The sequence below is a fragment of the Puma concolor genome, chromosome B3 (assembly GCF_028749965.1).
Source record: "Puma concolor isolate L17-30 chromosome B3, mPumCon1.1.hap2, whole genome shotgun sequence".
Taxonomy (NCBI): Eukaryota; Metazoa; Chordata; class Mammalia; order Carnivora; family Felidae; genus Puma; species Puma concolor.
The window spans coordinates 38,967,589-38,981,236 of record NC_141672.1 but is presented as its reverse complement, the minus strand read 5'-3'; the positions used below and the strand labels follow the sequence as shown (position 1 = coordinate 38,981,236).

At 40.5% G+C, this 13,648-nt stretch overlaps 1 protein-coding gene across 1 annotated transcript in view; it reads right to left on the bottom strand.

Annotated features, from left to right (window-relative positions):
• The window catches only part of KCNH5 (potassium voltage-gated channel subfamily H member 5), a 306,984-nt gene extending 294,735 nt beyond the window's left edge, over nt 1-12,249 (bottom strand). The window contains exon 1 of the mRNA XM_025919324.2: nt 11,326-12,249. Coding sequence (XP_025775109.1) covers nt 11,326-11,398 — 73 coding nt within the window. The 5' untranslated portion in view covers nt 11,399-12,249. The remainder of the gene's footprint in view (nt 1-11,325) is intronic.
• Between the last annotated feature and the right edge of the window lie 1,399 nt (nt 12,250-13,648).

The window sequence follows — 13,648 nt, the reverse complement described above, 5'->3', positions numbered from 1 at the left end:
AACTTCTGATTTCTATTTAAAGTCATATAATCAGGAGCGCCTGGGTGGCTCAGTCAGTTAAGCATCCTACTTCGGCTCAGGTCAAGATCTCATGGTTTGTGAGTTCGAGACACATATCAGGCTCTGTGCTGACCGCTCAGAGCCTGGAGCCTGCTTTGGATTCTGTGTCTCCCTCTCTCTCTGCCCCTCCCCCACTTGCACTCTGTCTCTCTCTCTCTCTTTTTCAAAAATTAACATTACAAAAATTTTAAGTCATATAATCAACAAACAATAATTAGAACAAGGCTGGACATTGTCAAGAATATAGATAAGGACCATGCTGGGTATTTTTCTTCAAAGAACTGACAATTCTGAAGAAAAAAAAAAAAAATCAGAGGTTCCTAGCAGATTTCCCTGCACCCTGGAAACTTGAAAATTTAAATCATGAAGTGTATATTACTTTTTAAACTTGTCTTCTGGGTGAGTGATATCTATAGATACATTTAAGTTTCATAGAACAGTAACAGCAGAACAATCCCCAAAGCACATACAGCACATGTTATTTGGGTTAAATACCATCCTGGCACGGATGGCTAAACAAAGGCATAAATAACTTCTATGTCATATCCACATCCACAACATTGATTTCTGGGAGATGCATTGCTCACTTCCACTATGTAGTAACAGAATATAAAGCTGGTCTCTTTCCTGTTCTTACAAATACACCTGTACCCTATAGCTCTATAGCAAGGGAATGTGTGCATATGTGTGTGTGTAGACACATACACTTTGTACCTTCCACAATGAGACTAATTATTATATAATAATATTGGCAACATTAGGCAGACCATCACTGTGAGAGTTTGAAATATGCAGAAAATATCTGTTAATTTATTCAAACTTGTTCAGCTGTCATCAAAGATAAAAATATGCCTCCACTTTTCATCTCCTTCAAGATCAAAGGTACATTTTTAGGTTTCTATGTTTCTTTGATGGCATTAACTTCATCATTTTTCCATCTAGCCAAAGTGGCTCAGAATACTTGAGATTGTTTAACACATATTTCTAAAATTTTAATGGCAGGAATAATAGCAATTTTATGATAGAAAATATTTCTACACATTGACACACAAAAGAATTCCCAACAATTCAAAATTTCTACTTTTAATAGTCAGTATTTCGTTCATGAGAAGATGGGTTTCTAAAAAGTATGCTGGTCAGAAGTATTAGAAGCAAAAGGTAACTGCAGTAATGACCTGTATGACTCATGTTTCAGAATACAACAGAAAACCTTAACCCTGACATAAATAATGATGAATTTTTACGGAAGTTTATTACAATGAAATTTCTTAAAATACCTAAAGCCATAAGACAGTCACTAGTTACATAATCTTGGACAAAAGCTAAATCAGTCAAAATGTATTTATCAGGGGGGAAAAGTGTTACATATTTAATGGTTAAGCATCACTTTTAAATCCTGCAAATAAACAAACCTTGTTTTTGCAAACGAACTGCATCTGTTCTAAAGGGATTATATATTTTCTTTGAAGTTAACCTTTTAAGGCAATCAACACTAATGGCTAGATAACTAATGAAGAATTCCAATTAAAAGATGAGTGTAACCTGCACACCTGGTAGAAATACAGAAGCGAGGCTTTTCTGAATGCATTTACAATCTAATTAATTTTCTAAAGCTTTGTTCTATTTTCTTTCCTACTATCTATGCAATAGGAGCTAATTGTGCAAGGAAAAGATACAGATCACAAATTCAATTCAATTCTCTCCTTTGGCCAGATTTCACTGGGCCAGTTACAAAAAGCCTGACATTTCTGCCTTCTTCTTTGGCCTCTGCAAGCACTGCCAGTTACTAAGCTAAAAAGTACTGATGTCTCTTTGGCTCTAAATAGTAGTTTTTTGTTGGAGGGAAGAGTAGTGTTTGTTTGTTTGGGGTTTTGTTTTTTTCCCCCCAAAGAGGTAGGCCCTTGGTCAAGTGAGTCCAAATGCTTTAAGCTTAGACTCATCAATTTATGACTTAAAATCTCAACTACTTAATATTTTGTTTTCTTCAGGTTAAAAAAGGAAGGAAGAAAATCTTCCCTGCCTTACCTTATCTAAAGAAAATAGGAAAAGGTGAATATTTATTAAGCCCTTACCATGACAAGGTACAGTACAAGAACTGCTACATTTATGGCTTTGCTGAGTCTTTCCACCAACTTGCCAGGTAAGACTTCTAATCCTACAGAGGCCCAGTGTTTCACCATGGGTAAGGGCTCCTGTTACCAGGACAGGAGTCTCTGTCATCAAGATGGAATGAATGCCTTTGCTCTGTGGAAAGCACTGTTCCTGAGCCTTAGAAATGTCCCCATAGCGCCTGGGTGGCTCAGTAGGTTAAGCTTCCAACTTCAGCTCAGGTTATGATCTCACAGCCTGTCAGTTCGAGCCCCACGTCGGGGCTCTGTGCTGACAGCTCATAGCCTAGAGGCTGCTTCAGATTCTGTGTCTCCCTCCCTCTCTGCTCCTCCCTCACTTGCGCTCTGTCTCTTTCTCAAAAATAAACATTAAGAAAAGAAAGAAAGAAGGAAAGAAAGAAAGAAAGAAAGAAAGGAAGGAAGAAAGAAAGGAAGAAAGAAAGAAATGCCCCCACAGAGTCTCAGAAAGATTGCACGTTACTTTGACTATGGTTGCTCTAGGAGAGAGAAAGACTGCTTTAGAAATGAATGAGGAGAATGTATCATACCTTTCATTCCTCACACAGAGATAAGACATTTTGTTCCTGAGCGCAGTTAATGAAGCAACTCTTCTTTCCACCTGTAAGTCTTTCTTTGGTTCATCATATCTACATACATTGGCTTCATATGATGTCAGTTGTGGACATGTTTCATGCCCTGAGATAAATCAGTATAGTTAACTGGCATGAATTTACTTACTTTGCACACAAGTGCTGTGTAGTAATAATAACTAAAAACGATATTTAGTAATTTAGTAGTAATAACTAAAAACAATAACTAATCTGGTTAGAAAGCAAGACTAATATTATACTGACCTGGAAGTCAAAGAAGACCCTCGGGTTTCTAGACTAAAAGACTAAAATTAACAACAACAAAAAGAAGTTTTTATTTGAGTCTAGCTGCAACACACAATGTTGTGTTAGTTTCAGGCGTACAACATAGTGATTCAACCTTTCTATAAGTTATGCTATGATCACAAGTGTGGCCACATTCTGTCACCATGTAATGCTATTACAATGTCATTGACTATATTCCCTATGTTGTAACTTTTATTCCCATGACTTACTCATTCCATAAGTAGAAGCCTGTATCTCCCACTCACCTTTACCCATTCTGACCATCCTTCTATCCTCCTTCCCTCTGACCACCATCAGTTTGTTCTGTATTAATTTATAGGTCTGATCCTGCTAAAAAGACTAAAATATTAGAGACACCTTTGACAGAGATGGGGAAACAGCAAAGCACGTAAGTCTGTTTGAAGCTAAAACTGATGATAAATTCAATTCTGGCCACATTTGAGGTTTAGATTACTTGTGAGAAGTACAGGAAGTATAAGAAGAGGCCACTAGAAACACAAGACTGGGGCACAGGGAGGAAAAAGTTTAAATTATGACAGAGGACAAGCTTGCTCTGAAAAGGAGGGTGCACGTGTGTAAGAAAGATGGTTGAAGTTTGAACCTGGAAGACTATTCAGTCTTCAGGAGAGAGGAGGGAAAGACAAGGGACAGGGCAGGGAGAAGAGGAGAGAGGGAACAGGAAAGCAATGGAAAGGGACTAGAAAGAGAATCCAGGAAAAAGGGCAGGAGAAAGTGCAAAGTCATGAAAGACAAAAGTGAAACAAGTGTCAGAGAGGGTAGCGGAGCATAGTGTCGAACCCTGCGAGGTCAGAAAAATACGGACAAATAAAAGGGCTTTGGATTCACAAGAAGACTCATTTGTAATCTTCTAGGACATTTCAACAGTACAGACAGAAATCATTTGAAAGAAGTGCAAAGGAAAATGGTGACCAAGAATTAAAGACATCAACTACAGATGGTGCATTCAAAGATTCAAACATCCAAATGATAGTAGTAACTAAACGCACGGATACTGACATAGTATTTGTTGTGTGCCAGATACTGTTCTCAGTACTTTGTATATACTACCTCATTTAATCCTCACTCCAATACCACGAGCTAGGTACTCTTATTATTGTATGTTACAGAGGAGAAAACTAGGGAAGAATAAGCAAGTTATAGTGCTAGCCCCTCACAGAAAAAAAAAAAAAAAAAAAAAGAAGCATTATTTCTATCATTGTGCGTATTATGTATCCCCAGAACTTAGATCCGTGCCTAGCACGTAGGAGACAATCAATAAATTTTTGTTTCAGTAATGAATTATTAACCGAAAAGAATATGAATGTCAAGCAAAAGGATGGGAGCTGTTTGTAGGGGACTTTATTCCGGAGCCACTTAACCCTGGTTGAAGAACTCTTCTATTCTCTCAATGCTGTAAATATATGAAAATAAACTCATTGTGCTTTAATTGCCCCAAATAAAAAATATGCCGACAGACAGAAAAGGCTTACAGAAAAGATCAGGATAAAAGTTAACTCCTCCCCTCACTCCAAGTGAGTTGTCTGATTTTCAGTTAAACTTGGTGATCTGAGGCTGGCCCTGCCATCTCTAAAAAGCCAAAATCCATTTCCTCTCTTCTGTGGGATACTACACAGAACCACAGGGTAAAGCTCACTCAGCAGATACTTAAACTGGTAAGGATGGGTTCCCAAGGACAAAACTTGCCATCTCCTAACTGCAAAATTGTTTCTTAACAAAATTAATCAGAATCTACAAATGTCTCTATGGTTCTTTCTTATATAAAAGAGTCTAGCTTTTAAACTCTTAGAGGGTAGAACAAGAGCAGTAGAAAAATTTTTATCTGGAATAGGAGATGAGCATGAGAACACTTATATGTTCGCCTCTCGTGCTTGCACGCGTCCCGTGTGAGTTGCCCTGTACGAGGCCGTTTCTGCTTTCAGATCTACCCATTGACTAGATACCTGAAACTATGCAATTACTTATACAAGCTTACTTAATAGATTTAATCAGCATTCTTTCGGGGAAAAAAAACAATTGTGGACTTGTTTAATTTAGGAGACAAAATCAAAAGACATTTATTCAACTAGTACTTGGTGCTACGTACTCTTCATAGTGGAAGATATAGAAATACGAGTGAGGTATGACCCGTATCTTTAAGGAGCTTAGTTCATATAGCAACATGTTCATGACTTTCTAGTTATATGTCATTACCTCCAGGGACTGCTATAACTGTGCACCTAAGCTCATATCTCAAGTAATAGGACTTCATATTTAGTATGTATATTTCTCTAATAGGAACAGACCCCGGGAAAGAAATCCATTTCAATAAAATTTCAAATAGCTTTCAACCACTCTTCCTTTCTAATTTTTTTATTGCTCTTTAATTAATTTTTCTACCTTTTCCATATGAAAACGTAATGTATTTCAAAACTACTATCTTTCATTTTTCCATTTAAAACGAATTTTGTTTGGGACATTTTGAAGCATTTCCCAATATTTGGTTTCTAATCCTATGAAAAAGAAACAGAAATTCCTGAAACCAAGATTCAGACTTCCTGATTGACAAGAAACAAAACCTCTTAAAGTAATATTATCTCCAACCCTATTCTGAGGAAAATTCAATAAGTTTGGAAAATTTTAGAGAATGTTCGTTTTAGCTCTGTATTTTATTTTAAAAGTCTGGATAACATGAAAATATTGGAATCATATAATATCCTAGGAAAATAACTGTAAATCTGTGAACTACCTTTCAATAAAATCAAAGTGCTGTCAAGAACTGATCTTACTTCACTGATTTAATATGAATTATATCAAGATATCTTACAGAGCAAAAATGTTGTTGAAATAGAAATATATATGGACATTATTTATATGGCATTTTTCTGCAAAACTTTGTATTTCACATAGATTACCACCATGGTGAAATGGTTTATTACAATAAAATTTTGTTCATCTGCTGAAGTATTATATTAGTCTCAAATGTATTTAAATGTATTTCTTTACGTAAACTGTTTTTATTAATATCCAATTCATGTAGTCATAAAATAAATGTATTTAATTTTAGCAACTAAAGACTGCAATAATTAAAAGAAATGAGTATCTTTCTTCATTTTGCTTCCCTATATGTCTAATATTTTAGATTTTTTTCTTCCAAGAGTAACAATTAATTACGTTGATTTTAACCTCCAACCCAACTGGAGGGAAAAATCACAAAAATGGAAAAAGGAAGATATGTACTACTTGGTTCACCTGTGACAGAACCGATAGTGACCTCTTGTGGTAAATACTATCTATAGAGCTTTGGAGAACAATACAACCTTTTTCCTAGGCCGGACACTGGAGAACACAGAAGCACTCTTCCTCCATGCTCGTGAACAGCCGTTATTGACAATGAAAGTAAAAGACAAATATTGACTAAGCTAAAGGATTTCTTGTTGGAAGTCAACTCAGTCACCGTCAATTAAAATATTCCTAGCTGCTGTCTTTTATTAAAAAATAGTGTCTTACATTGTTCTTTCAGAAGGGCAGTTAAAGGATGGCCAGGTACATGGAGTTCTCACACACCCTACTTCTGGAACCACCCAAAAGACAGACAAAGAGGGCGATTTCTAGTGAAGACAAGAGTGACCTGGAATAAGCAAAGTTCTGGTCAGCAAAGCATTGCTACTCATTACATAACACACTGTGGGCTCTAGAGCAAGAGACAAATCCACTGGCTTACTTATAAATATAATTTAGGGAGTGGTCAGTATAATTTCAACCTCAGTGATATTTTCAAAGTAAAAATGATACACTGTAATACCTGAGGAAACCAAACACAACACGGTTCTATCAGTATTTCCTCAATAGCGGTTTAGATGTCAAAGAAAATCGTTCAAGAAAAAATATCAGGAACTTTATGCCCCCCAAAAAAATCATGTTTTCCATCATTTCTTTTACATTGGATGCTACTAAAAAGGTATGATATCTTTTTCTGTTTTATTTTTAAATCACTAGTTCTCTTTTAAGATCTCAGTTTTCATAAATATTAATTATAGCAAAAAATAATAATTTTGGATTTTCCTATGAGATGACTCAGCCAAGAAAGTGCTTGTACAACACTGATATCTCAAGCAATAATGGAAAATCGAGTATATTGAACTGGTTGATAAAATACTACCTTTTCTGTTTTCTTCTTTCCTAAGCCCCTTTTTTTTCCTCTAAAGAGAAAAACATTCATAGATTTTAATAGTTTAAAATATTAAAGAACAATAATTAGATTCTAATAAAAAGACATTAAATTTGGTATATATATCAAAATGGCAACCTAGTTCACAGTCATGGAAACTAATCATTTCTGCCTATTTGCTAAGGAACCAAAGACAACATATGAATAAAACGTGCTACCCAAAGACATAATCAGATTGAAGGTCTTGGAAATGTTTTGTTTTGTTTCGTTTGAATCTAAAATTTCACCTATAATTCTTAAGATACTCTTGTTTTCTTTCAGGTATTTACCCTCTACCCACAAGTTTTCTGCTCCCTACAGCCCAATGTATACTGATGAAGGGTTTGCACAAATAATTACAATGTAAACAAGGAAAGACAGCCTAATAATGTGCCAGACATGGGTTCAGTCAAGAAGCACTTCGGGCCGGGGCTGTCTACAAGTCCTGTCATACATGTAATGAACTCATCCCATAGTTCCCAAACTTTCCATTCCTAGCAACTTATTTTGAACCTCCTAGCCAAAACTGTATCCAAACCTTGCTATTACACTTATACTTCTGACCTTTGCAACTTCTTAGACTACTGATAATGTGTTCTCTATATCTGCTAGAATCAAATGTTAAGAATTATTATAATTCCTTTTATTTATCTAAAACTTATCTTGCCTTTTATCTTAAAATTAAAAAGAGGAATTTCCTACTTCTACTATTGTGGGATTTGGCCATAAAGCATGTTTGTATCCATGCTACTCAGTGGCCCTCATTATTTTATTTTATAGACTTTGAATCATCAGTAACACTTTGAAATGCTTCCCCATAACAGACTGAGTCAACCAAAGAAGGAAAATAAAAATCCAATCTCAAGAGGTGTAAAGTAACAGCAAATAGGAGATAGTGCTACTCTAAGACACAGAATGAAGTACTGTTATTGTGGGAAATTGCAAATGAGAACTCAGGAACTTTATTAGGAAGTCCTCTGGTTTAAAAGCTACATCCAAATAGACCACACTTTGTGCTCTTTTGTTCCACAACATGAAGTTCTCTGATGGATGTCTAATTGGCTGCAATTTCAGTTCATTAGTTATATCTGTGGACAAATTAGTGCCTGATGCTTTTTCTTTGTGTCCATTACTCTTCCAAATCTGATATTCCCCCTCTCTGTGTCTCTCTTTCTGTATATCTCTCTTTTGCTCTTTGTGTGTAAGAGAGAGAGGTTGGGTTTTTTTTTTTTCCTGTACATCCATCTTCGTATCTGGATGGATGCCTGTCTGTGGTGTATCTGTGTACATCTCTCTGTATACGTGTCTATCTCATCCAGCTCTCAGTAAAAGACCTGATCTTTTCATAAGAAGAAAATGGTGATGTATCAGAAAGAGAAGCATTTCGTGGGGTAAGGGTAAGTAGGCAACTCTCTTCGATTTCTGTCTGTTCCACTAAAGCTCTGCCAACACTTCACTTTCAATGTTGTTAAAAGTTAGTGAATAATGAAATCTTCACTGTGACAAACTTCATCCATCTGTGAGAATCCTGAAGGGAATTTCCTCTGTTAGTTTCAATTAAACAATTTCTCAGAATGAATTTTTCTATTTGTCTGCCAAATCATATAGAAATGACAACAACTGTGGGCTACTCCCACATGAATGTGCAGACCAATTGAATACTGTAATTCTCAATTTCTGGGGCTCTTCCTGTAAAAGTAGTACTGAGACTTTCTAGTTTTTACTACCTGCACATGCACATATTTACCTCACTGGTCCAATACATTGCAAACAAAGCTCGGAGGTTTCGAGTAGTGGTATTAAAAGCTAGCCATAAGCAATTAGAAGTGGCATTTTAAATGCCAGAACAGATAAATTTTCATTTGCGCTTGGGGTTGTTATCCACTGAAAGAAACATTAAACCAATGAAGCAATTATGAACACAAAGTGTCAAAACAATCAAACACTCATCGATTTGGATGGTAGATATAAAATAGAGGTGGCAGAAGCAGATACTTCCAAGCCACATTAAGGTAAGCCTTAATTTCCTACTATATCTGAAATCAAACATATTCTCAAAACTGGCTCATCGCTCCACTCTGTAGAAGAACTTTCAACCAAAGATGCTATACTAGTAAACTGCAGTCAAGGAATTCTCATCTTCTTTCAGGTCATCGTGCAGAGGAACAGAGAGCCTATGGGTTTTATTTTTTCAGGCATTCTCTGACAAGTCCCCTCACAGACCAGATTGCATGGAATTGAAATAACCCAAGAGCATGAGAAAGCTGAAATAAAATGTATGTATCTGAAATAGTTGATCCCAATAGACTTTAAAGTTCCCAAACTGGTTGTTTTAATAGTAACATCCCCTTGTATTCTAGGTCTGCATTTAACAGGAATACATGAAGGTATGTATAAACGTGGAAGTTGCCTACCATTATGAATTTGTATTTTATATTATCATAAACAATAAAAAACATATTTCAAATCACACTGGAATGGCCAAAAATATTATAGATTTTTTTTAAAAATTGGACCAAGACTGTTAGCTATTTTTTTTCAACCCAAAAAGTCTGCTCTAGACTTGTATAATATCAGATGTTGACCAATGTGGAAGAAATAAAGTCACAAGCTTCAAATTAAAACCAAATACCACATCAGGGATTTATGAAAAATACCTCGGGACACTTAAATATACACGGTCCCAAAAATCAGGGGAACTATTTGCAAGCTTCGTTTTTGAAGAGATCCTAATCTAAGAATTAGTATAATCTAGTCAACCAATTCAGGGAAAGCATAATTGTATTTAATTATTTATTATTATTTTAGTGTGACTCTGTCTTACACACTAGGCAGAGAGCTTCTTAGGAGCAGAAGTGTCTTAATCATTTCTTTTATCCAAAGGACCCCACAGAGTGTCTGTTGTATATGACACCCAAGTAAATATTGTTTCAATGAATGAATAAACAATGAATTTTGGAACTGCATAGAGTATTTCCATTGCTTTGGCCCAAGCTCTACTGTAATCAATATGCAGCAATATCTTTCTCATAAGTCTCCCAATAAAAGATCTCAAAATAAAATAACAGGCCTCCGAAGGAAAAAAAACTTTGCAGGACACTTTACACATCTTGCTTATAAAATTGGAAATTATATAAAAGAATTAAAACAACATGAAAGATGTAGATTTCAGTAACATGCAAAGTTTATAAGGTCTTAAAATGTGAACTATATAATGATCTCCATTCAGAATATCTTGAAGGAAATGACTTTATAAATGGATGGCATTTTAAAGACACTTTAAGGCAAGAAAACCTTACAATCAGTAGCAAAGTAGAATGGCCTTTTTTTAAATTCTTACTCCAGTTCTTTAAAAGCACAGTAGCTATTGCTTCCCTTTCACATTTCCCGTTTAAGTCAAATGAAATATATCAAATAGATTAATAACAAGCAATGCACAATGGAAAAAAATTAAAATAAAGAAACTTTCAACACAAACTTAACCATAGTAATTGGCTTCCCATTTTTCAAGTACTGACTCTGTTAGGTTCAACTCCAACTCCTCTCCCTAGCACAAGGTTCCCTTCAGCAGTGCTCATTGGGCCCAAAAGCCATTCCAGAGACTTAAACCTTATTAAGTAGCCACTTTCACAGCCATTCCCAACTCGAGGGAAACCTTCCCACTGAGATTAACTCTAAGAATTTGATCAGTCCCTGAAGCCTCCTTGAGGGGGAGAAAATGTGGGGAAAGGATGAACAAGAAAGATATCCCTCATCAAAGGAAAACTCAACTTTATTCTCCAGATGAACCTACAGTCTCCCAGCTCCCCCTTCCTTTCTGGGCTCTGGACAGGTGGGAGGGAGGAGAGTCTGTCGTGGGGAGGGGATGCAACTAACTTTCCTTCACTACCTTATTCCCCTCCCGACCCCAAATCAGGTCCAACTAGTAACTGAAGCCACCAGGTAGGGCTGTCTGCATCCCCCTCCCCCTTGGGAGAGGGATGGGATGGGGAGGATGGGGGGCGCGCGTGGGCTGGATGGAGGTGGGGGTGTTCTGAACTACAACTCTTCTTACCACTGGAGCGCCTGACGATGTTCTCCAAAAATGTGTTCTGCGGTGCCACCAGCCCTCTCTTGCCCCCCGGCATCCTGGGTCTGGAGAGCAGCGGCCAGGATCCGCGGCGGGGGAGGGGGGGATGCAGGAAGAGAAGGTGGAGGAAGAGGAGGTAAAGGTGGAGGAGAAGATCGAGCCGAAAGAAGAGGGGGCGCGGCGGCGGCGACAGGGTCCCCTGACTGTGTCTCCAGCCCGACCTGGATGAGCAGCTCTGGGGAGGAGGACCAGGCAGTTCATGGTAGTAGCGCTCCCCCGGCCGCCGCTGCCCAGACTGTGGCGGTGCCGCACACGGGGCTCGGGAACTGCAGGCTCCGCGGGGCACAGTGCGCCTGCGCCGCCCCCGCTGTCGCTGTCCCGCCGGTGCTGATGCTGAAGCTGCTGCTGAGGCTGCTGCTGCCGCGGCGGCGGTCGCCTGGGCGCGGACTCAGCATTTCTCCCGCTGCCCCGCGCCCCGAGGCCGGGGAGCGGGAAGAGTCACCCCTAGCTCTGGCTCCCAGTCCCTTTCAGCCCAGATGCGGACCCCTTTACTGAGCCTTCCTCTCCTCCCGCCCTGGCCCACCCCTCGCGCGCAGCTGGATCAAGGCTGCCCAGCTGAGCCCAACTTCTGCCGGGCTGTGCGCCCGGTAGCCGCTCCTCTCTCCCCAGAGATCCAGACACACGTTCGCTGTCCAATGGGGCCGTGGAGCGGGAAAGGAAGAAGCAGGCAGGATGCCAGAGAGAGCAATGGGCAGTCGGAGGGGTCACATCTCAGCTTCTCCCGCCGGGGTCCCGAGCCCCGGCTGCTCCCGAGGACGCAGCTGTCGGGGCGAAGGTGTAGATCAGCTCCCGCTCCAGCTGAGGCTGAGCGCGGAGCAGGGACTGACAGGGCGGCGCGCGGGGACGCAGAGCAGCCACCTGACGCTGCTACCGCCCCCCTCCGGGCTTCTGCGCCCGAAGCTCAGCCGAGGAGCTGTCAGCACCCGCCCTGCCCCACGCCCAGGAGCCGGGGCCAGCCAGGGTCTGCGTGCAGAGCGGGCGCGGGAATGGCCCCTGCGCCTCCCACCGCACCTGGCGCGCGGAGGAGCCTCAGTGCCGGGGAGCCCCAGAGCGCAGGAGGCGAGCGGCGAGCCCGCCACCAGGGCTAAGTTGCGGAAAAGGTTACAGTTAATTCAAGGAGTGGGAAACGGGGGTGGATAAATTCACACGCGAGAGAGGGGGAGCGCAGCGGACAGGATTTGTGGTGGAAAAATAGTGAAGGTGGTGGAAGGAAACAGCGCGCGGGGGGGGGGGGGTGCAGGAGAGAGGCAGGCAGGAATCTTTTTTAACAACCCTCCATCAGCTCAGAACCGGGGACAGAAGTGGAACCGTTAGCATACAGAGTCCCAAAGCCGGAAGCTACCACGGAGAAGGGAAAATGGCATAAGTGCGAATGGAGCGCGGAAGGATGGAAAGGAAAGGGGGAGCTCACGCCGTGGCACCTTCTTTTATCTAAAGCAGTGGTTCTCACAGGAATCCTGGACTAGCAGCATCTCCTAAGAACTCGTTAGAAATGCAAATTACCGGGCTCTACCTCAAAGCTAGGTAACTAGGCACACTTGGCGCCAACAACCTGTTTTAACAAGCCCTCCGGGTAAGGTGATGCATGCTCGCTCAAGTTTCAGAAGCACTAAGGCTTCCCTTCCAGAGGCTCCACTGGGCCTGTCTAGAAAGGGAGATTGCTAAGCAGGGTCAAGGACACTGGACAAAAATGCGGCTGCAGCACGCTGAGAAGTTGGTGTCCAGGCGAAGCGTTGAGTAGTGACAGCAAAAGGACGGTTGTGTGGCGGCGTCCCTTTTTGCTGGGGTCATGGTAGGTTAGAGAACCGCTGTTAGAAATGATGGAGGCTAAGTTGCCCGGAAGCAGCAGGAATCTTCAGGCTGAGGTCCGGGAGATCTGCTTAGCTTCGGCTTGGGTCAGGGAGGACAGAGGGAAGGTGTCTGACTTTGTTTGAAAACCCCTAGATTGTTAATCACTGGCCTCGTGTTACGACCACTCTCTCTCCAGAGCACCCCGGTGTAGGGCCTTTGCCTTTGGCCAAGAGACGCATAAACACACAATCAGAACCCAGGTTTTAGCCTCGGGTCCTTTCTTCCCTCTCCTCTCTGAAATTTTCACCCATGTCCCAAAGCTTGGGCGGGGCAGCTGAGCAAACCCAGAAGGTTGACGCAAAGCAAAGAGCAGTTTGCTCTGCTAGGATTCCTTCTGCAAAAAATCAAGAGACTCTGTGGAATAACACTGGGCTATTTTAGCTTTCTACTCAAGTAC